The sequence below is a fragment of the Pithys albifrons genome, chromosome Z (assembly GCF_047495875.1).
Source record: "Pithys albifrons albifrons isolate INPA30051 chromosome Z, PitAlb_v1, whole genome shotgun sequence".
NCBI classification, from domain to species: domain Eukaryota; kingdom Metazoa; phylum Chordata; class Aves; order Passeriformes; family Thamnophilidae; genus Pithys; species Pithys albifrons.
The window spans coordinates 47,325,224-47,346,936 of NC_092497.1; the positions used below are offsets into that span (position 1 = coordinate 47,325,224).

At 46.5% G+C, this 21,713-nt stretch overlaps 2 protein-coding genes across 4 annotated transcripts in view; both read right to left on the reverse strand.

The window, feature by feature from the left end:
- Nucleotides 1-4,215: 4,215 nt before the first annotated feature.
- On the reverse strand, nucleotides 4,216-6,972 carry LOC139685036 (acrosin-like). The gene is made up of 5 exons (XM_071581553.1): nucleotides 6,902-6,972; nucleotides 6,377-6,583; nucleotides 5,408-5,664; nucleotides 4,977-5,125; nucleotides 4,216-4,500 (listed from the first exon to the last, which is right to left on the reverse strand). The coding sequence occupies exons 1-5, from the start codon at nucleotides 6,970-6,972 to the stop codon at nucleotides 4,216-4,218; spliced, it is 969 nt and encodes a 322-aa protein (XP_071437654.1).
- An 11,111-nt stretch (nucleotides 6,973-18,083) lies between these two features.
- Nucleotides 18,084-21,713, reverse strand: part of LNPEP (leucyl and cystinyl aminopeptidase) — a 64,998-nt gene continuing 61,368 nt past the window's right edge. For all 3 annotated transcript variants that reach the window (XM_071580295.1, XM_071580296.1, XM_071580297.1), the window contains 3 exons: nucleotides 20,779-20,919; nucleotides 19,734-19,815; nucleotides 18,084-18,744 (listed from right to left, as the gene is read on the reverse strand). In XM_071580295.1, coding sequence (XP_071436396.1) covers nucleotides 18,613-18,744; nucleotides 19,734-19,815; nucleotides 20,779-20,919 — 355 coding nt within the window. In that variant the 3' untranslated portion in view covers nucleotides 18,084-18,612. The remainder of the gene's footprint in view (nucleotides 18,745-19,733; nucleotides 19,816-20,778; nucleotides 20,920-21,713) is intronic.

Consider the following 21,713-nt stretch of genomic DNA (forward strand, 5'->3'; position numbering starts at 1 on the left):
TCCAGAGCCCTGAGATAACAGGGTATTCTGGGAAGGAGAAGCAGTGACTTTGCAAAAAGACATTTTAACAAACATTATGTACATTCAAATAACGTTAAAAACATCAGTTGTTAAAGCATTATCAATGGCTTGTTGATCTTCTTCACAAATCCATTTCTGGCAGGATTTTTTCCATTCCAGATATTGTAAATCAATCCCCACAGAGTTCTTCTTGTGAGATGTGAATGTCTCTATTCAAAGTTCTCATGGATGCCCTTTGCAGTGCTAGTGCTGCAACTTTTATTGAGGTATTTCAAACCTTAAATTTTTGAAAACTTGGAAGAATTCCTCCTTTTTAAACAGCATATATCAAAGTCCCGACTGCAAGCCTGTCTTTCAGGCTGTATTTTATACTCTGTGATAGAAGTGCAATTGCTGAGTGTGCTGCCAAGGGAGACACACACACACAAGGACCGATTCTGACTCAATACCCATTTTGCTTTCTAGATGTCCATCTGCTGTACCTTTCCAGAAGGGCTGCTCTGCATGGGAGGAGGCTGGCAAGGGAGAGCCTGTGAAAATGGGCCACCTGTGATATCTCTGCCTATTATATTATATGTATATATATTATATATATATGTATAAAACCAGGTTTCCTTATCAACTCAACTTTGAGTTTCCCATAGCAAGTCTTAAATGTCCCAGTCTTTAAAATAATTTAATCACGGTGTGATAACTAAATAACAAAATAACAGCTGAACCTGGAGCCTCTGATGAGGGACTCTGAAGAAAGCAACCCCTGGCCTTCTATACCCTCATAGTCTCAGCACAGGTAAATCTGAGTGTCATTGGGTCCTGCTATGTCTCAGTGTCTGGTCCTGTGCCTGGGTCACATGTCCCTGTGCCCTTTTTTGTGCAAAGGGTTGACAGTTCCTGTCCTCTTGCCTTGGGGTCCCACCCAGAGTTCAACCTGCAGCTCCCACTGCAGCTGCACACTGAGCTACCTACACTGAATGTGTTCCTCAACAGCTGTGCCTGCCCAGCAGGCTGATGCCAGTGAGGGGAAAGGCAACAGAAAGGACAGAAAGTAGCACCCAGACAGTGTGTGAGGGAAATAATTTTTCTTTTTCTTACCAAAGACTCACTGCAGCCCTGTTAGCATAGCCAATGGAGTGGTCACTTGCAGGGCTGGGGAGAGTTCTGGGGGCTGGGGACCACCCTCTTTCTGGGGTGCTGGGACCCCCCGAGTGAGTGTTCCCCACCCTGACAAGAAGTAGCAGGACCCTGCCTGCAGTCCTGGGAAGAGGAACTTGCCACCATTGCCTCCCTCTGCTCCTTCTGGTGCTGCACCTGCTCCCTAGGGATGGGCACAGGCAGATGGAGGATTTGGGGGGCAGAGAGACCAGCCTCTGACATGCTGGGTTGGACCTTTCTGTTGGAGCCTGCAGAGCTGCTGCACCCTCTTGCTCATCATGGCAGATGGGGCAGCTCCACTCTGTCCCCGTGGCCCTGTCTATTGTTCTTGTGAATCTCAGGAGTCCTAAGAAGATAGTCCCCGTGGCTGGTGCTATCAAAGAGTTAGACATTGCAACTAAATGGAAAAACCTTGGTCCCTTGCTGTCCCTCCGAGGAGAAACCCTTGGAGAAGGACAGCCTCCTGACTCCCCAGGCTCCAGTGCCCTCTTCACTGCCATACTGGTGTGACTTGACCCTGCCGATCTCATGGGCATACTTTGAAGGCTGTGTCTTTTTGGAAAGCCTGGGAAGATGGTCTCTGGCAGTTGAAAGTCTGTAGGATTGAGACTTCTATCTATGATAAATAGATATTGGGATTTGTGGCTTAGTAACTTTGGGGTCCTGGAGTTTTCATTAAATCTCAGTGCTGGGGCCTGGATTTTTCCTTTCTATCTTTTAAGTTCACCCTTGAATAAGGAAATGTCATGAACTGAATGCTGTTTTTATGAGGATGATGTTCTTATGAAGTAAACACCATGGACAAAAAGGCAATGCCAGCCTTAGCGGGCACTGCACACATCAGCGGGTGTGCTGCTTAAGCATCACTTGCTCGGATGATGTCTAGCTAAAACCAGGTGCGTTGCTTTGCTTCCTGCTGACAGAGCTCAGGGGGTCTGGGAAAGGTTGCACCCTTGAAGGTCAGAGCAATGTAAGATGCTGGAAGGGTCTTAAAAAGCACAGTTACCTTAAGCACTGTTAAGATTATCAAAGGACTTTTCCACCTTGGCAAACGGTTCAAAGAAGCAAAAGCTAATCTGTGACCATTGAAATTCCCCTGTCTGTGGAATATGCCTCTGTGGAACGTGAACTGTGAGTTAAGCCACCTGACAGGAACTTGAGATGAGATTGTCTGGATGTTACCTCAGACTTGGAGGAGGAAAACATAGCCTAAGGGAGCACTCATAGTGGACACAAAGAATCCACAAAGAAAGCCAACCTGTGAAGCCAATGAGCATTATTTCCCTTCTTTGCTAAAATGGATACGTATTGAAAAGTTTTGAATGACCTGGGGACCCCCACTACTGAGAAGACTAGATGAAGAAAGATCCAATGGGACACTGTCTGGACTCAAGAGATGGTGGTGTCTTTCTAGTTAATCTTTCTCTCTTCCACTCTCTTTCTCTCTCCCATGATGTCCTCTTTCCTATCTCCTGCTGGTGTTGTGACAATATCATTCCCTGATCCTTCTTACATGGTGCTTATGAAGCAGTGGGCAGCTGTGAGGACCTACTGTGGACTGATGAGGGACTTATATAAGGCAGATATGCCCTGTGCCTGTTTCCCAGAGATCCCAGAGACTGACAGTCCCAGGTGAGGACCCTGGCTGGACATGTGTGCCACCCAGGATGCATGACATGCGCTAGTTAAAAGCCATGGGGTCATAGAAGATTGTCTAGTTGCAATCCCCTCTGCCACAGCAGGAAAATCCTCCGCTAAAGCAGGTAGCACAAAGCTCCATCTAACCTGGCCCTGAAGACTAGCAGTGATGAGAGAGCCCAGTTTTCAATTCTAAGGTGCACTGTACATTCACACACAAACACATGCACTTTGGCCACAACAACCCCATGCAGCGCTACAGGCTGGGCACAGAGTGGCTGGAAAGCAGCCAGGGAGAAAGGGACCTGAGGGTAGTAATTGACAGGAAGCTCAACATGAGCCAACAGTGTGCCCAGGTGGCCAAGAAGGCCAATGGGATCCTGTTCTGTATCAAAAATAGCGTGGCCAGCAGGACCAGGGAAGTGATTCTTCCCCTGTACTCTGCGTTGGTGAGGCCACACCTTGAGTATTGTGTTCAGTTCTGGGCCCCTCAGTTCAGAAAGGATGTTGAGGTGCTGGAGCGAGTCCAGAGAAGAGCAACAAGGCTGGTGAAGGGACTGGAGCGTAGGTCCTATGGGGAGAGGCTGAGGGAGCTGGGGTTGTTTAGCCTGGAGAAGAGGAGGCTCAGAGGTGACCTCGTCACTGTCTACAACTATCTGAAGGGAAGTTCTAGCCAGGTCGGGGCTGGTCTCTTCTCCCAGGCACTCAGCAATAGGACAAGGGGGCATGGGCTCAAGCTCTGCCAGGGGAAATTTAAGTTGGATATCAGAAAAAAATTCTTTCCAGAGAGAGTAAGCAGGCAATGGAATGGGCTGCCCAGAGAGGTGGTGGATTCACCATCCCTGGAGATTTTTAAACACAGATTGGATGTGGCGCGGTGTGCCATGATCTAGTAAATGGACTAGAGTTGAACCAAAGGTTAGACTCGATGATCTTGGAGGTCTTTTCCAACCCAATCGATTCTATGATTCTGTGATAAGTATCCAATGTTGAAAGCCTAAGACCCAGTGCATTTCCAGCTGTTGGCCCCAAGACCTGTAAGCCCCCAGGACCTGTCCTCCCTTCTTCCACCTGCACCCTCGCCCTCCTCTCTGAGCAGGCACAGTTCCAGCCCTTCAGAGGGACCCTTTCCCTTGGTGTCCAACTTGCAGGTGCCAGTGCAGGAGGACCTTGCCACACACAGGCGACTGAGTGGGGCTGCAAAAATGGTTAACTGAAAACAGGCAACTTTATTTCAAGAACAACTAAGTCAACGTCAGCATTTGCTTGCATGCAGGGGAGAAGCGTATGCAGGACAGAGCCGGCCTTTGGCACTGAGACTGCCTTTGGATCAGCAGGCATTGCTCCAGAAGGAAAGGGCTGTAGCCCACTGCAGCCTGCACTGGAGCCTGTCCATTTTGCTGCTCAAGCTGTTTTTGCCTTAAGGAACTTCAAGAGCTCCTGCAGTAGTTTAAAGAACTGCTGCAGCTTCTCTCGTGGGAATGGACAGGGTTTTGCTGGTGTTGGAGTAACTGGTACTGCTGTGCTCTGGCTTACTTGTTCCAGGATCCAGTTGTAGTAGTATTGAGTGGACATAAAGACTGTAGGCTTTTTGGGTCTGGCACAGCCAAACGCCCAGCTGGTCAGGCCAACTTGCCAGTAGATGTCAGCTTTGCTATCTTTGCAGACAAGAGGTCCCCCGCTGTCACCCTGCAATGCAGCAGAGAGGATTAACGTGGCACTGAGTGGGCCCTGTCAGCATGTAGGGCTGGCTCCTTTGCTTTCCCAGCCCCTGCCAGAGCCACATTCCTGGCAGAGCAAGGCTCTGCTCAGATGCTAAACCTTGGCTAGGAGCAGATTAGGGGCCTGTAAGGTAGGGGTCCCTCTCCTCTGTGCTCAGAGATCCTGGAGGTGTGGAGAATGGGTGTTCCAGGCTTGATACCTGGACCTCTGAGCTGCCAAGAGCACTAGATGGCCTCTCTGTGAGGAGTGCCAGGCAGCTGGAACAAGGGGGGAACTGGGCAAGAACCCATGGATGGGGAAGGGGAGGGGAACCCCAGTGGTGGTGTGGCTCCAGGGCTGGGAGCTCAGCTGGCCAGGCAGAGCCTGCGCTGGGCTGTATTTGGGCAGTGGTGATGTGACTCCCCGCGCTGCTGGGCGCTGAGTGAACTCTAGCATGATCCTACCTGGCAGGTGTTCGTGCCACCCTCTGGGTACCCAGCACACACGCTGTCGGGTGCTAGACGCCCCATGTTCCACTCGGTGCTGTTGCAGAGCTGGGTGTCGATGAGGAGGACCTTGGCCTCCTTCAGCCTGGCCTCTGCTGGAACTTGAGCTGTGAGCAGAGAAAAGAATGAGGTCCCAGCAGCTTCTTGCCCATTCCCCTGGCCTGTCTGTGGGGGAAGCCCTTCCCTAGGGCTTGGCTGTGCCTTTGGAGAGGTGTTGGAGGACTGTGTCACTGCTGTCTGGCTTCAGGAAGTGGCCGGGCCCTTCTCTCCAGAGGCATATGTCCCACAGCCCAGCTCTGACTTTGGCCTCTGCCGTCAGGAAGCCCCACCCATCCCTCCCCAGTGTGCCAAGCCTGCCCTCAGGGCACAAGTCCTTTTGGGGAACTCACCTTTTACCCAGGTGTCACCCCAGCCAGCGACATAGCAGTTTTGCGCTGACACGCTCACAGTGGAACGGGCCAGACAGGCGAGCTGAATGGAGGGCGTGCATGTGATCGGCTTCTCCAATTCCAGCACGGCGATGTCATACACAGTGACATTGTAGTGTTTGTGTATCCGCACCTGCTTGATCCGGCGCATTTGTGCACCAGGGCCCTTGTCAGTAAAAAAGGTGGTCCCAGCCACCACAGCCCACTCACTCAGAGGACTGAAAAGCAGATGGAGAGAGAGGTGAGAGGGAGCAGAGCTGTGTGCTGCAGCAGCCCAGCACTTCTCTGCCTTCTATTTCCCACTTCCCAAGGCAGAGAGGAAAGCAGGGCTACGCGGGGTGTGATTGCACTAGCATGCCTTAGGCTCCAGCCATGCCAAGCCAGAGGCCGCTAGGAAGCAGTGGCATGAGCCCAGCTTTCTCCCTGAGCGGTGTCTAAGCTGGGTTCTGCAGTGCCCAGGCACTGGGTTATGTATGGCCAGACTTCAGGAATGAAGATTTGGGAAGGGCTCTCCCCACATGCCCTTCCAGCCTGCGCAGTGGATTTTTTAGGTGAGACACAGCATGCACAGAACTGGCCCCACCATTTAAGTCCCAAGGTCCATTTGCCATGGCCAAGTGAGCTTGGACGGTGACTGTGAAGTCCTCAGGACTGTCTACAGCACCTGGTACTAACCAGGGCTGACACTGCTTAGCATTCGAGATCTGACAGGATGGGATGGCAGGGAGGCATTGAACTGCTAGGGGATGGTCCCCACTGAGACTCGAACTCAGGTCCTTGGGATTCGGAGTCCAGAGTGCTCTCCTTTACACCACGGGACTGCCCAGGCACTGGGTATGCTGCCAGGAAATGGGTGGGAGTAGCATGTGGTGCTGTGTGCAAAGCACCTGCTGGGAGGTGGGGATATCCCAGTTCCCCGGTCCTCCTTACTTTGTGCGGTTAGCGACACAGTGGCCAGCTGTGAGGACCCACTGTGGCCTGATGAGGGTCCCTCCGCAGACATGCATAGACCATTGTGGTGTCCAGTAATTCTGGATGCTGACTATCCCAGCCCAGGCTCCGGTTCCTGGCGGGACTTGGATGCCACCCACGATGCGTGACGTGCTGTAGGGCACGGGTCGGAGCCCACAGATGCGTCTGTAAGTAGAAAGTCATTACTGTTCTGCTCAAGGGCTTGCAGCTGCTCAGGCAGAAGGTCAGCCGGCTTCCCTCCCCACAAGGCACTGGTTGCACAGCCAGCAGGCCAGGGAATCCCATGGGATGTGCATCTGTCTGCCTCTGTTTCTGCTTCAGCCCTGTAGAGGACTTGTGCCAGCAATCTGGGTGCTGGCAAGGAACTGAGGCTCCTACATTGGGTTTGGGAAGCTTTGGTGTAGCCACAAGGGGCAAGTGGGCACCTTCAAGGTAGCCCCTAAGGCTTGCCTAGGCTCCCTCCCGGAGCTTGGGCTCGCTTACCCGCAGGTGCTTGATGTGCCATGTGCGGCCACACACGTGGCCAGCAGGATGAGGAGGCGCAGCACAATCATGGCTGCCAGCAACACAAGTCAGCTGCAAGGAGTGAGGGCTCTTGCCAACAGCACAGTTGCCAACAAAGTGCCCACAGCACCAGTGCTGCCTGCAGTGCCCTCAGCCCCAGGGCTGATGTCACAGAGGGGCTGGTTCCATGATCTGGGCATTGGCAGAGAGGTAACGTAGAATCATAGAGCCATAGAACGGTCTGGGTTGGAAAGAACCTTAAAGATCATTTAGTTCCAATGCCCTAGCCCACACAAAGGGACACCTTCCACCAGATCAGTTGCTCAGAGCCCCATCCAACCTGGCCTTGGACCCTTCCAGGGATGGGGCATCCACAGCTTCTCTAGGCAACCTGTGCCAGTACTCTGCTAATGAGAAAAGTTTTCACTTTTCACCTGAAACGCTTACAGAATTTGCAGCAACAACGAGCAACACACTGGGGTTTTTAAAACAACTTTTGTGACACTGTTTCCATCTGCCTTGCTTGAGACAGGAAAATCAACTAAGCAAGTGTAACAGTCCCTAGGCCTAAGCCTTTTTGGCAGTGTTTATAGACTAACTATGAACAACTCCACTAAGTGTCATTTTCCTTTAATAGAAGAAACTGGAGCCTCTTCAGGTTAAGCCTGTTTATTTAGTTGCTTCCATCTGACTGCTGAACAGCTTACCCCTGTTTCCAAGGTAGAGCCAATGCTGTGTGCTGGACTGTCATTTCAGCTACAGCCAATAAGCTCCTCCGCTTGGTGACCAATTTCCAATTTTCTTAACTTTCCTCTGGTGAAGTTCATGGAAGACCAAGGAGCTGGAAGGTTCCTGCCCAGACATACAGAGTCCAGTTTTGAGTTCCCTGGTGCACTGTACACACACAATGTCCCATGAAAAGCCAGGGGTTTACCCAGCCCTTAGAGAGGGGAGATTTTCTCGACCCTGTCAGTGCTGCAGGGAAAATGAAACTCTAATGCCCAACCAATCTGTCAGTGTCCCATAAGGGGTTGACCCTTCCCCAACAGTTTCCCCAGATTGGAGGGTGATTCAACTGCCTTTTTTGGGAGGACTAAGCCAACAGATTGGAGACACCTCAGCAGGTCTTCCCAGTGTGTTATCCACTGCTGGCAACTGCTAGCACCTGTAAAGGACTCAAACAGTTTACAGAATAACAGTCTTTATTGATACAAATTGTGACAGGTCAATAAGGCCTGTGGGTTGTCAGTAATAGTGTCTGACTGCAAAAATGTGTTTAAAGCAATCTACAAAGCAAGCACAGGCTCTAGTCCTAAAAGCAGCATTTAGTGTGCACAGAACACGGTTCTTACCCAATAGGCTTCCCTACTGGGGGGGTAGAAAAGTTCAGCCTGTCAGTGGATCTCTGCGGTTTCAGTGGAGTCCTCATTTTTTTCCCCTATCCCCAACACAGTTTTATACTCTTTCTTCATATTTAGGTGGAGCTTGAGTAGCTTTAGTCATAAACACTTTTTATTTCTGATTGGTATAAAGTTTTCTCGCCATGCCTTAATAGGGGGGCATGAGGGGTGGTCATGGCTTGACAGCTGAGGAGGTTTTGACATGGTTGTTGGCTCAGCAGCAGAACACCTTGATCTATCTCCCTTAGTTGACAGGTACTGTATGATTTCATGAACTTCAAGGTACTGCAACGCTCCCCCTTTCTGACAGGATGTTGATGGAGAGGGGCCGTGTAGTCACCATTTTGCTCCACATTGTTCCATTCCTCTGAGCAGATGCTTGTTGTTGTATGGGGATCATGTTGACCACATTCCATCTAGGGAGTAGCAGCTGCATGTAACCCTAGATTCGCAGGCTCCTCTAAACTTTAACCCTAGCCATTATCCCATGCCATCCCCACCCAATCCCTCCTGACAAAGAGGCATCCCACTGGTCAGCAGCCTAAGACCCAGTGCATTTCCAGCTGTTGGCCCCAAGACCTGTAAGCCCCCAGGACCTGTGCTCCCTTCTTCCCCCTGCACCCTCACCCTCCTCTCTGAGCAGGCACAGTTCCAGCACTTTGGAGGGACCCTTTCCCTTGGTGCCCGACTTGCCTGCCAGTAGGCTCATTTTGCAAGTGCTGGCCCAGGGAGACCTCACCTTGCACAGGAGACTGAGTGGGGCTGCAAAAATGGTTAACTGTGAAAACAGGCAACTTTATTTCAAAAACTTAGTCAACATCAGCATTTGCTTGCATGCAGAGGAGGAGCATGTGCAGGACGGAGCATGTTCAGGACAGAGCAGGCCTTTGGCACTGAGACTACCTTTGGAGCAGCAGGCATTGCCCCAGAAGGAAAGGGCTGTAGCCCACTGCAGCCTGCACTGGAGCCTGTCCATCCCTCCCCACCATGACTTATGCTCCAGGCTGCCCTTCCTCAAGGTGCTGTTGGACTTGAGTGTGAGATGTGGCTGAGTATTTATGTTTTGAACTCAGTAACTCTGGTAATCCCCTCCCTCATCCTTTGTTCTTAGAGGAAAAGAGAATAAAAACCACGTACTTCAGTTTGTTTCTGTAATCCTTTTATGGCTTTTAAGACACAAATGTTCTTAATGCAGTGCTGGCAGTAGTATTTCTGGCAAAGGGGGCACTAGCTTTCAGGCCTTGATTTTTGCAGAAGAAAATGAAGTTTTCCCTGGAAAGTGTGCTTGTAGCAATGGAAGCCTGAGCCTTGTTGGGCTGAAAGTGAAGGTTCATCCTTGCAGGTTCTCAAGGGTATTTGTTGTTGATGGTCATGTCCTGTGGTCAAGTGCAATCTAGTGAGACCTGCAGGTGCCATTTTTGGAGGCTGAAACTTCTTGTGGTGAAAAGTGGAGGTTTTTGTTTTGGTTTTAATTGGTGTTTTTTGTTGTTGTTGTTTGGTTAGTTAGTTTTGGGGCATTTTGGTTGTTTTTGCTTTGGTTTGGGTTTTTGTTCGTTGTTTTGATTTTTTACGTATGTTTTTGTTGTTTTTTGGTTGTGTTCTTGGGTTGGGTTGGGTTGGCATTTTTTTGTCTTCCTTAGCACAGGCACAAGGTAGGCTTATTTTTGGCCTGAAACTTTCAGCTCTCCCCTTATAGCAAATACTTCCAGATTCCTGTTGCATATGTTATATGACATTATGGGCATTTTATTTGGGTATGAGGAAAACCACAAGGCATGTTTTTAGAATCATGCCTGCAGCAAGAGGCATGCAGCGGTGTGATTCTTGTGGACTTGCACGGATACAGAAATGGTTGATGGCTGGGAGGATGTAAAGGAGCTGTACACACACAGCCCCAGGTTTTACCTCCTCATTGCTGTACAGAGGCACAGTGAAAAAGCAGCAACCGATCAGGGAAAAAACAGCAATGCTGCTAATATTCACTATGAGAAGGAAGAGTTAGAAGGCAAGTCTCTGCTGAAATCCTGTTAGAAGGGCCACCACCACAGTGCATTGCACAAAGTCCCTTCAACATCCCTATCTCATTGTCCCAGCACATGCAGCAAATGTACCTTGCTACTATATAAATAAACACAGTTATTTTCACAGTTTTTCAATATTACACCTTCTAAACCAAGGGGAAAAGCCCCCCCCAGAGGCATGGAGCTAGGTAATTCATGGCTTGATTTTTCGCAAAGGCTGCTCCTGGCTTGGACAGATTAGAATGATGTGATGGCTGCTGATGGAGTCTATGATTTTCATTTTTGTTTTTTTTTTTAGTTTATTATTATAGGACCAATATTATTATATTGGTCTTCTCTTGTTGCCTTGTACCATACAAAGATTTTAAAAATAATTACTTTCTGTCACTGCTTCATGAGCAAGACTGAGTTATCCAGGCAAAACTTAAATTTGAGAAAAGGTTCCATAATTTCAGGATGCTTGCTACCAGCACTTGCTGTTGTTCTGTTGTTGCAAAGGATGAGTAAAATGGGATTGGAAAAAATGATAGGTCTGTAACATGCAGGATTCCAGTGAAAATAAAATTAAGAGAAGTTGGTGTTTCCTCCTGGAATGGATGCAGTGATTTAACTGTGGCTTCTGTATCAACCATCTCCACAACATCAAGAGTGAAGGAAATGCCACATTTTTGCAGACCACCAGATCCTGTACACAGGCATGCAGATGCTACTGGAGAGGCAGAGCCACTGGCATAACCAACCCCACAGCTGGAAGCATTGAAAACAAGCAGGAGGACTCTGCCCCAGCAGACCAGAACTACTATGTAAGTCAAAGCCCCAGCATTCACTAATCATCTTAGGGTTATGTGGACATTACGTGGGGTCTTCTGCAAGCCATTCTATGTGGCTAATTGTTCCTCTGAGGCAAGGTGGCATTGTTTAGCTAGATGCCTTTTTTCCAGACTTTTAAGATTTTATTTCAATTTTTATTTAAGGCAGTTAAATGTCAAATTTAGCTAAGCTCATCTTCCTCAGAGGGATACTATCTTTAAATATGGAAATGTGGGGGAGGAGAGCAGTCCATCCTTATGCAAAGATGAATAGGTGTTTCTCCTTCTTTGTGGCTCTGGGCAAGCCTGGACAGATCCACAGGAAAGGGCCCAGCCCAATATTTACGACTGAACTGGTGCCCATCTGATGCCCACTTTGCATGTGAACGTGATAGGCATAGTAACAGGATGAAGTTTTGATTTTTATCCCAGATACCCCATCCCAGTGGGTACAGTTCATCCTCAGGACCAAGAAGGATGAGCAGAACATCCTTCATGACTTGTTCTCGAGCTGGACACGATCTGTGTGAAAGGGGGTGAAGATGCTGATTGGAAGGAAATGGCAAGGTAAATGCCTGCTCCCAGCTGTGGCGGGAGAGGATTGCCCATGCTAGTAGCCTTGGGCCCTGGTTTCTGCTTTCAGGGACACAAAGCTTCTGCAGCTGAGGATGTGAGGATGCCTTCTCCTCTTACCACCCCGTAGCTTTAGCTGATGTCTGCTGGTGGCTGGTTTGAAGAGGATGTGGAAGACAGCAGTGAGTGCTGGAGCCACTCCGTTCTTGCACAGCCTCTTTCTGCTGAGGAGCTGCATCTTTGTTGATCTCCTCTGGAAACTAATGGTTTAGCATCTTTTTTATTGTGGTGCCAAAACTGCACACAATGTCCAAGATGAGGCTGCCTCAGTGAAGAGCAGAGTGGGACAATCCCCTCCCTCAACTGGGTTGGTGATGCCGTGCCTGATGCCCCCCAGGACACAGTTGGCCCTTCTGGCTGCCAGGGCACTGCTGACTCATATACAACTTGCTGTCAACCAGGACCCCCAGGTCTTTTTCCGTGGCACTGCTCTCCAGCATCTCATTCCCCAGTCTCTGTACATTCAGAGTTGCCCCATCTCAGAAGCAGAATCTGGCACTTCCCCTTGTTGAACTTCACATGGCTGGTGACTGCCCAGTCCTCTAATTTCATCCAAGTCTCTCTGCAGGGGCCTCTGTTGCTGACCACGCGCTAGTGGACTGCGCACACCAATGTGATGTTCAAGCAAATCCCAAGTTTATTCAAAAACACAGGTAATATATGACCTCAAGTGACTCTGCCCCAGGTGCGAAGGTCTGACTCCAATTGGTTGAGGCTGGAAACATGTCCTTTTAAGGTGAAAATGAAACTTGTAAGGTGGTCATTCAGACCCACCTGAATCAGGGCTGCAACATCTCCCCCTTTTGTTTCAAAGAACAAAGCAAAAATGCAAACAACATAATACACATAACTCCTTAGCTAACTTATCCAATGGGGAAATCGTTACAGAAAGGCTGAAAATTTTGAAAAATGAGAAATAACATTTTGAAGATTTTAGATTTTGTTAATTCAAAGACTTAACAGGGTATTTGCAGGTTACATATCCCTACCTCCCCTTCTCTTTTCAACATAGAACTTTGGAAGGAGGTACAGTAACCTTTGTAAACTAACACAAACTAATACATGACTAAGACATGTATGCTTGGAATTTGCAAACTTACAACTAGTGCAAAACAAGAAACTTTTCTTTCACGCATGAAATTGTGGTCTTTTTGTGCAGTCGTCACTGCACAAACCACTGTAAACAAGCTACAAATTTTATTAAATTTTGTGCAAATTGTCCAAGAGTGTAGAGTGACTTCACTTAGCAAAGAAGCAAGTTCAGTCCAGCTGAGCTAAATCTCCTTATGCTATAGTTCAAGGTCCATTCTCAGAACTTCTGTGTGGCCATCACAGAGGCCTGAGAATGAAGCTTTGATTTTTAGTCACTTTATACACTCTTGTTGAAGCAGTAAACAAGTGTGAATTCACAGAGAAAATTCACAAAGGCTAAACATAACTACTTACATTCTGCAGAAAATGTTCAGCAGCTGAGGGGACAGGTGTCCTTACCCCTACAGCCTGCTGGGCAACTTGGTAGTGCAATAAGCTTAAAACTGCACTTTAACTGAAAATTAACAGAATTTCAGAATACAGGCTAAACAACATGCTAACTTGAACTGGACTGTTCTTGTTTGATTGGACAGTTAATGACTAGTCCTGCAAATAAGAACAATCAAACAAATCATAATAACAACTAGGATCAATACTCCTTGAATCAGCGCTGCTTCTTGCCAGCTTAATAGGCTCAGGGAATGAACCCATTTCTTTAAAGGAGAAATGTTAGCTGTTAGCTTGTCAGGATTATTTTTCACTGCTTGGGCTTCTTTGGAGTGTTTGCTTAATTCTGTGGAACATATTCCTTCAAACTCATCACATTGGTAACCATGAATCATCAGCAAGAATCTCAGGGCTTCTCTGTTTTGTAATACTGCTTGTTCTATCCTATCAGCATCTGTTGAGAAATCATTAAGCATTTTGGCAATGATGTTTAGTTGTTCTTGCACCCAGTAGTTAAGCATTTGCACTAAACGTAATGCTCTGTCTACACCAACTGGGGAAAAAACTGCTGCTAGCAAATTTCTTGTATCACTCCAATGTTCTATGGTGTTTTCCTCAGCTTGAGGACTAGACCACTTAACATGCTCTTGTATTGATTGTGTAAATTTGGTCAGCTGGCCTAAGTAACAAGGTCCACTTTTTACCTGGGCAGGTATTCCAGGCCATGCTCTATTAGCACAAATTAAGAAATATCCAGGAGGCCATGCTCTTCTCTGGTTACCTTTTGTGTGAACCAATCTTGTTTTGGGGTAACTTGTATTTTGTGAACTAACAACATTCCAACACCAACTGCTGTTGGTGTAACTCTTATTATGAGGAGTGACATCTGTGTTTCTCACAGGAAAATATTGCTGTGACCAGTGTTTGTTTGACCATTCAGATACACTGGAATGCACAGGGTGAAATTCAACACATGACTCATTTCCAGGGAGAGCTCCTACTAACTTTAGCTCTTGCGGATCTCTCTCTAAGGAAGTATTCAATTGCCATATGATGTCTGCTATGGTTTCTCCAGTACCACTGCAGGACACTTTTGCTTCCTCAATACCAAAAGGAATGAAATCTTTGATGTTATGATAAGGTATTCCTATAAGGCACACTTTGTTTGGTTCTCCTGCTTTAACCATGTTATCTGAGCAGAAATTTTCCAGATTTGCCTGTTGAGAAAGCATTATCCATACATTTTGATTAGTAACAGCAACAAGACAAGTCACAAATGCAAGAGATACACTTAGATACTCTCGAGATTTAACTACCCTTTGAATTATGGTGGCTAGATGCTTTTCATCTGGCTTGACCATAGCTGTGAAGGCTTCTGAAATGGTCTTTTGAGTTACCAGAGGCTTCCCTGTTCTAGGAACGTTAGAAAAAACAGCTAAAGCAGCATTTTTGGGTCTTTCAAATCCCTTTTTTACTACATCGTGATTCCCAGCTCCCCCCAGCATGTCCCAAACAGAGGCTTCTTTTTCTTTTGGTGCTGTGCCTTTAAACGGCTGTGATGCTGCTCTCCATTCTGGGATACAGCTGGTGGGTGTGGCTGTCGGTGATGAAGACTGCAGGTACCAGGTTGCCGGCGCAAGGAAAGTCCCTACGGGTGCTGGGGGTTCCGGTGCCAGTGTTGGCAGCTGCGGGCAGCGCACGGCTATCGGGGAGAGGGTCCCCGCTGGTGCTGCAGAGCTTGTGTCTTGCGTGACCGGCGCCATGGGAACTCGCTCCTGGGAGGCCTGCGCTGTGGAACGCCCGGGGGGAGCTCCGCTGGCTCCACTCCACTGGGGAGAAGTCTCACCCCTCTCCATGACGCAGTTGATCCATGCAGGAGGTGGTGGGGGTGGCACTGGAACTGATCCGCCCCAGGGGCGGGCGAATTTGGAGCCGACCCCGGCCCCTGCGGGCTGCGGGGGACCCGCGCCTGGCGCATGCGTCTTGATTGGCAGGCAGTAGGGAGGGGGGTTAGGCGGTCCTTGCACCTCGTTGCTGAATGCGCGCGCAACCTCTTTGTTTGGCTCAGCCGCATGGTGACTTTTCACAGGCTTTGCGATCACGTGGTCTCTTTGTTTTCCGGGCCACGCGGTTTCGAGCCCCGCTGAAATGTCTCCCGCGGCAGTTTCCTGCTGCAATGGAGCGACTCCGGCGTACCCGCAGGGCGGCGGGGAGCGCGGTGGAGGCACGACTCCAGCCCCGAGGTACCCGCAGGGCATTGCTGGTGGCGGTGGCGGTGGCGCCGAAGGTGGATGGACAGGGGGAAGGCTGCCTTCCCTCATCTCTCTCTCGGCTGAGGGCACCCCCCATCACGTTTTCTCGGATTGAGGACAAAAATAAAAGTCACTCATGGTTTGGCATGGCTGGATGTTTTCTGCAACGTGTCTCGTGGGGTTCCAAGGTTGCTGCTGAGGTCCGTCTGCTTCTACAGCGGCAGCCGGTGGTCTCATTTGCTGTGCATAGGCTGTTTCTTGGTAGTTGTAAGGCGGCGCAAAGACGACTTCTTGGCTGTTTACGGTGACGGACGGCGTGGAAATGCTTTGATTCCATGGTTGCTGTTGATTCTGTTGGGTTTTCCAGAGTGGGAGCAGGCTGTGGGTACGGGAATGGCACAGCGCTGGCTCCGTGGCTCAGCTCCGGGCTCCGCGCTTGTGGATAGGGTGGCGGCGATGCCGAAGGGAATGACAGCGGTGGTCTGACAGGCGGCATGGGTGATGCTGAAGGGTACCGTGGCGGGGGTTCCGTGAGCGGCACGTGTGATGCCGAAGGGTACCGCGGCGGGGGTTCCGCGAGTGGCACAGGTGTGGCAGAGGGGTACCATGGCGGGGGTCCTGCAGGCAGCACGGGCAGAGAGTGGTACCACAGCGGCATTTCTGCGAGCGGCGGTGCCCACGGTGGTGCAGAAGGATGTTCAGGGGAAAAGCTGCTCTGCAGAAGCAGGCTTTTTTCCCTTCTCTCAGGTAGCTCGAGGTTTTTTCGGGCTCGTTCTACCTCTAACAGCATTTTCCTTATAGCTGCATATGATGGAATGAGCAGCAAAAATTCTTCGGGTGCAGTCTGCGCTAAATTCCACAAATCTGCCCCAATATTGTCACACAATTCTATGGAAAACGTGGAATTGGCATCTGTTAAGTGCCCCCGACTAAAGCACCAGTCAAAAAATTCCTGTAATGCTTGTCTTTCAATGTTTGTTTTTGTAACGCGAGCTAGTTTTTCAAATTTATCAAGCAATAAGTTCATTTTAGTCGAGTTGGAATTTCCCATGTTTCTTTAACTCACTGGTTTGAAGGTCGTGGTTCTTTCAGTCCACGTTCTTCCAGCAGCTTTCAAGGCCACTACAAAAAAAAACTCCCAAGTTTACAGGAGATAGAAGCTCTCGGAGGCTTCTCCACAAAGCACCCAAAAAACTGGGCTCAGCAGCTCTCAGGGGCCACTCCTTAAGGTTCTAGGCAGGTCTGCAGATGGCTTCCATGTCCTCAAATCACATCGGGGTCACCAAGTGTTGCTGACCACGCGCTAGTGGACTGCGCACACCAATGTGATGTTCAAGCAAATCCCAAGTTTATTCAAAAACACAGGTAATATATGACCTCAAGTGACCCCGCCCCAGGTGCGAAGGTCTGACTCCAATTGGTTGAGGCTGGAAACATGTCCTTTTAAGGTGAAAATGAAACTTGTAAGGTGGTCCTTCAGACCCACCTGAATCAGGGCTGCAACAGGCCTCCCTGCCTTCCAGGGAGTCAACAGCTCCTCCCAGTTTTGTGTCCTCTGCAAACTTGCTTAGTGTCCCTTCCAGTCCTGCATTCAAGTCATCTATGGAGACATTGAAGAGCACATGGCCAAGGACAGAGCCTTGTGGAACCGCACTAGTGACAGGTCACCACTCTGATGTTACCCCATTCACTGTTACCCTCTGTGCTCCACCTGTGAGCCAATTGCTCACCCACTGCATGATGTGTTTATGCAGCTGAGTGCTGGACATTTTGTCCAGAAGGATCCTGTGGGAGGCCAAAAAGTCTGTAAAGCTGGGGAGGTTGTTTTAATTTTACTGTTTGTTGCATATGCATACTTTGATGTGTCAGTTGTAGAAGTTTTAAACTTATTTTTCTGTCATGGAGTCTCCAAGCTTGTAATTGTACTGGAGTCCTCCTTCATAAGAAATGTTTATATGTAATTCTACTTTTTGAGTATATTGGGAATTGATGAAGACTGAAATGGCTGAGACCTGGTGCATGGCACACAGCCTGTGCTGCAAGGTTCATGTTGGACATGGGCTTAGGGCAGGGTGAGGCTTTCCTAAAGCTTATGTCATAAAGAATGAGCAAGGTTAACAAATTATACTGTGATCTGCAAAACCCAGAAGTTTACACAAATGAAGTGACTGACACATCTATTAATTACAAATCTACTGCAACAAGTGGTGAAATTAAAAATTAGTAATCGAAAGGGCATAAATCAGGCAGTCTAACAGATAAAGCAACCTGGAAAATTGCAATTTTGTGCAGTTGGTTAGAGATCAATACAGCAAAATCAGTTAAAGTTCAGTGATTCACGATGAGATTCTCAAAACTATCTGATAAAGTCAGAGTAAAAGTTCCAAGGTTACACCACTGCTTTTGGAAATCTCACCTCTAAAACACTTGGTTTTGCCTTCTATTTCCTGTTTTCCATTCTACTATCCAGCCACCTTACACATCAAAGTGTGTACTATTAGCATGAGAATTATTTTTGTATGTGTAATTCCTAAAGAACACCATGAAAATAAAAAGTCCAAACTTAATTCAAATTGGAATTGTATTTATTTTGCCTCAGTTGTGCACTTTGTAAGATTCACTGCTTATTTATGTATCTGAAATATAATTTTGTTTCACAATAGCTTCTATATCTACAAATGTGAAAACCACATACAGTTTTGCATTAAAAAAACCCCACTGCTCCGTAAGAGTCTGCAAAGAAGTAATAGTTCATGGTAACTCTTTCTTTCTGACCTGTCAATAGCGACCCACTGCTAAGAAACTGCAACACAACTTCCAAGGGAAAGGGTATAAGTTTCACATATAAAATTATATTTAACCATTTGTGCAGATGTTCAGTCTATAGACAAAACTATTTTAGGGTAAATACTTACATATTGTTCAAAAATGCTTCAAGGAAAATAAAAATTTATCTGAGTCATGCCCTGAGCTATCTAGACTCCTTAATAGTGCAATGTTGCAGTGATGCCTGATTTCACGCTGACTTTTGCAAAAGAAACATAGTAACTGCTCACAGAGCTCCTAAATAAACGACACACCACAGTATTATGGGCACTACAGCAGTTTTTGCAGCTTTGCTAAGTTCCTCTCCATCCACTGGATATTGAGTTGAATTGTGTCAATTGCTTCTTTTACACAACGCAGTTGAGAACTCTCCTCTGATTTTGACTCAAAAAATGACTTCACCTGCATAGGAAGAGTAAAGAAAAAAATTTTAATTTAAATCAGTTCTGGCTGCACAAATAGGTTCAGAAGCAAAACCTACACATATGTTGCAGCAAATCCTTTTTTGAGAATCATCTGCACCTATGCAGTAAGCAAACCTCTTAAAGAAGTTCCCAAAATGCAAGGAAAGCATTTTTCAAGGATACAGCAGCAATAACTAATTTGGTTTCAACAAATTGTTTCACCAGTAAACAGCCATTCACTTATCAAACCCTGAGAGTACTCAGAGTTCTGAAAAAGGAGTCCTGTTCTGTGACAAAGGAACTGATTGCTGCAAGGGACCCTTTTCAGCATTCTGGAACAGTCCCACACCCACTCATCATTGCAGCTGTCAGAGCTAACACTTAGAATACTACAGATCAAACCACAAGCAACTATCTCCACCAAATTATCTGAATGAAAACACTGGACTAAAACGATTCTTGACGCATGAACTTCAATGCCTGGTTAGGGAAGACAACAGAGCTTTCTAACAGCTAATAACCAGCTCTTAGCTGATACTCAACTTCTGCAATAACTTCTTGGTATTGGTATTTTTCTTGGCAGAAAAAATAGCATAGAAAGAATTTTATGGCATGGTATCACATTCCAGAGATACAGAAAGCATACCTTTTTACAAAATCTAGACAAAAATTATATATAGATCAAATCATTACTTTGGAAGACAGTGTGCCGCAGTGAACAGGAAAACAAAACAGTATAAACCGATAACTGGGTTCAACTCTACAACGCAACTCTGCCACAGACTCAGTACATCATCTGCCACATGTTTATGCATACATTTGCTATGTGTGAAAAGAAACAGGGAAAGCAACAGATGTATATAACCTTGTAGACGGGCCTCCAGGATTATAAATAACAGGTGAACATGCATTTTCCTCATCTCTCAACTAAATGAAAACAGCACTGGGTCTAGTAAATATCCCTTTCTGGTAGATTAAGCCACCAACCTCAAGGAGATGCGGCTTAGTTGCAAACTGAGAAGTTGACCAGCTAATGATGTTCTGGATAGTATATGAGCCTAGGTGAAACCTGAAAAAGAAACAAGTATTTTTAACTAGGAGACACTTAAAGATGCAGGTTCAGTTTATATACACGTTCTTTTCTGCTATTTCTGTTTCTCCATTTTTGTAAGTCTACATATCTTATTTTTCAAAAGAAATATAAGGTCTTAGAAATCCAACCTCCTAGTTCCCCATTCCCTCTAAAAATGCAACTTCAGAGCAAAAGCCATAGCAAATTGTCAAAATTTTATCACAGGTCAAATAGTAAAGCACTGAGGACACAACACAACAAATACCAAGATCTGTATTTGTGGTATGTCTTCCAAAGCTCCACAGTAATTTAACCGGCAACCAGGTTTGGTTTCAAGTAAAGGAACTTTGTAACTTCATAACTAAAGAGCTTGGTGGAGTAGAAATTTCATTGAATAGAAGCTCTTCTAGCAATATGAAACTGTTTCAAATCAAAGGTGAGATTTAGAAACAGAGGTTTCCACTACTGTTAGCTTTCTGAAGGCCTGGGAGCCAGCTCTCCGACTGGGTATCCTTCACGGCCAGTTAAGGAGAACATGTATTTCGGAAGCAAGTGGGATTTTGTGGCTATTTGGATTTTGGAGTGCTGTAGAAAGTCAGAAAAAATAAATGCTGAATTAATTCCCCGAGTCTGCTTTTAAATCCATTTGATCCACATAAACATCTTGCAACTGAAGCAATAATCCTAGAGACAGCAACCATTCAAGAGAAATGAAAATCAAGATTGTTTAGAATTACTATGAGGTTCTAGGAAGCTCCAAAGTCCTATCAACCCTTGGTGAGACTTCAAAGTTTATGCAATCAGTTTTATTAGTATACTCAGATTTTAAAACATGATTTACACTTTTAATACAAATCTTCCTATATGAATACAACTATTTATTGTCTTATGCTGAAAAGAAACAAAACAGGTGCTTTTGCCACTCTGAATTTGAAGTTTCAACTGCATCAAAAGTCTTACTTTCGTGTAAGCTTTTCCCAGTTCTCTTTGACAAAATCCCAGGCCAGCAAATATCCAGGCAAACTCTGGCTAACAGTTGCTACGATATGTGAAAGCTCCTGTGACCTGATGACTTCTCCTTCAAGACTGTTCTGCATTAGCCTAAGAGAGGAAGCATATGAAAACAGACAGGAAAAAAACTCTAATAGTATCTTCGCATGGTCTTCTTGATAGTCTTCAATTAGATGGGAAAAGATTGTATAATACATCAAGCAAACAACTTCTGGCATCTGGAAGACACCAAATGTGTATTTCATAACAATTCTATTTATTCGGCTTTAAATCCAGAAATCAGAGTGACCTTAGCTCTAAGCCAAGTACCTGAATTTTCATTGCTGTTGGAAAAGGTGAAGTAAATTCTAACAAATTGTAAAAGAAAAATAGTAGGTTGAAAAGTTAAGAAAGCTGAAGAATAAACTGGGACAATTCGGTGTCCTCCATGCAGGGATTTGGTCTATAGAGCAGTGCTGAAGCACAATGTAAAGTCAAAATTTCACCCAAAGAAAGAAAAAAAAGAAGCGCGTGAGACGCCAAACAAAAACATACCCTAACCAGTTATTAATTCAGACATAAAAATACACCAATCTTTTAAGGCTCTATAGAAAAATCTGTCATTAGGTTACCTGTACCATAAAATCTGAAATTTTGTGCTACCGGCAGTGCAAAGCCTTTAAGTTAAATTTTTTTCTCTTTATGAATATTCAGAATTTGGTCTTTTGTGCTGCTCTATTACATAGATTATTTTACAGAGAAAATATCAGATTCTGCATGTGTATGAAAGCCTGTCCAAGACATGTGGATAGATTTTCTTTAGCAATCAGAAATTTTTTCAACAATAGAGAAAAGGCAATGCACTTTTTGAAGAAGATTTTTAACACTTTTAATTTACACAGCAC

What these genes read in the sequence shown, in the direction of transcription:
- LOC139685036 (XM_071581553.1), bottom strand. Translation starts at nt 6,972, where the DNA reads ATGATTGTGCTGCGCCTCCTCATCCTGCTGGCCACGTGTGTGGCCGCA. An exon ending in GGCACATCAAGCACCTGCGG is followed by an intron (nt 6,584 to 6,901) that starts GTAAGCGAGCCC and finishes TTCTACTTACAG; the next exon opens with ACGCATCTGTGGGCTCCGAC. An exon ending in GGGTGACACCTGGGTAAAAG is followed by an intron (nt 5,126 to 5,407) that starts GTGAGTTCCCCA and finishes CTCTGCTCACAG; the next exon opens with CTCAAGTTCCAGCAGAGGCC.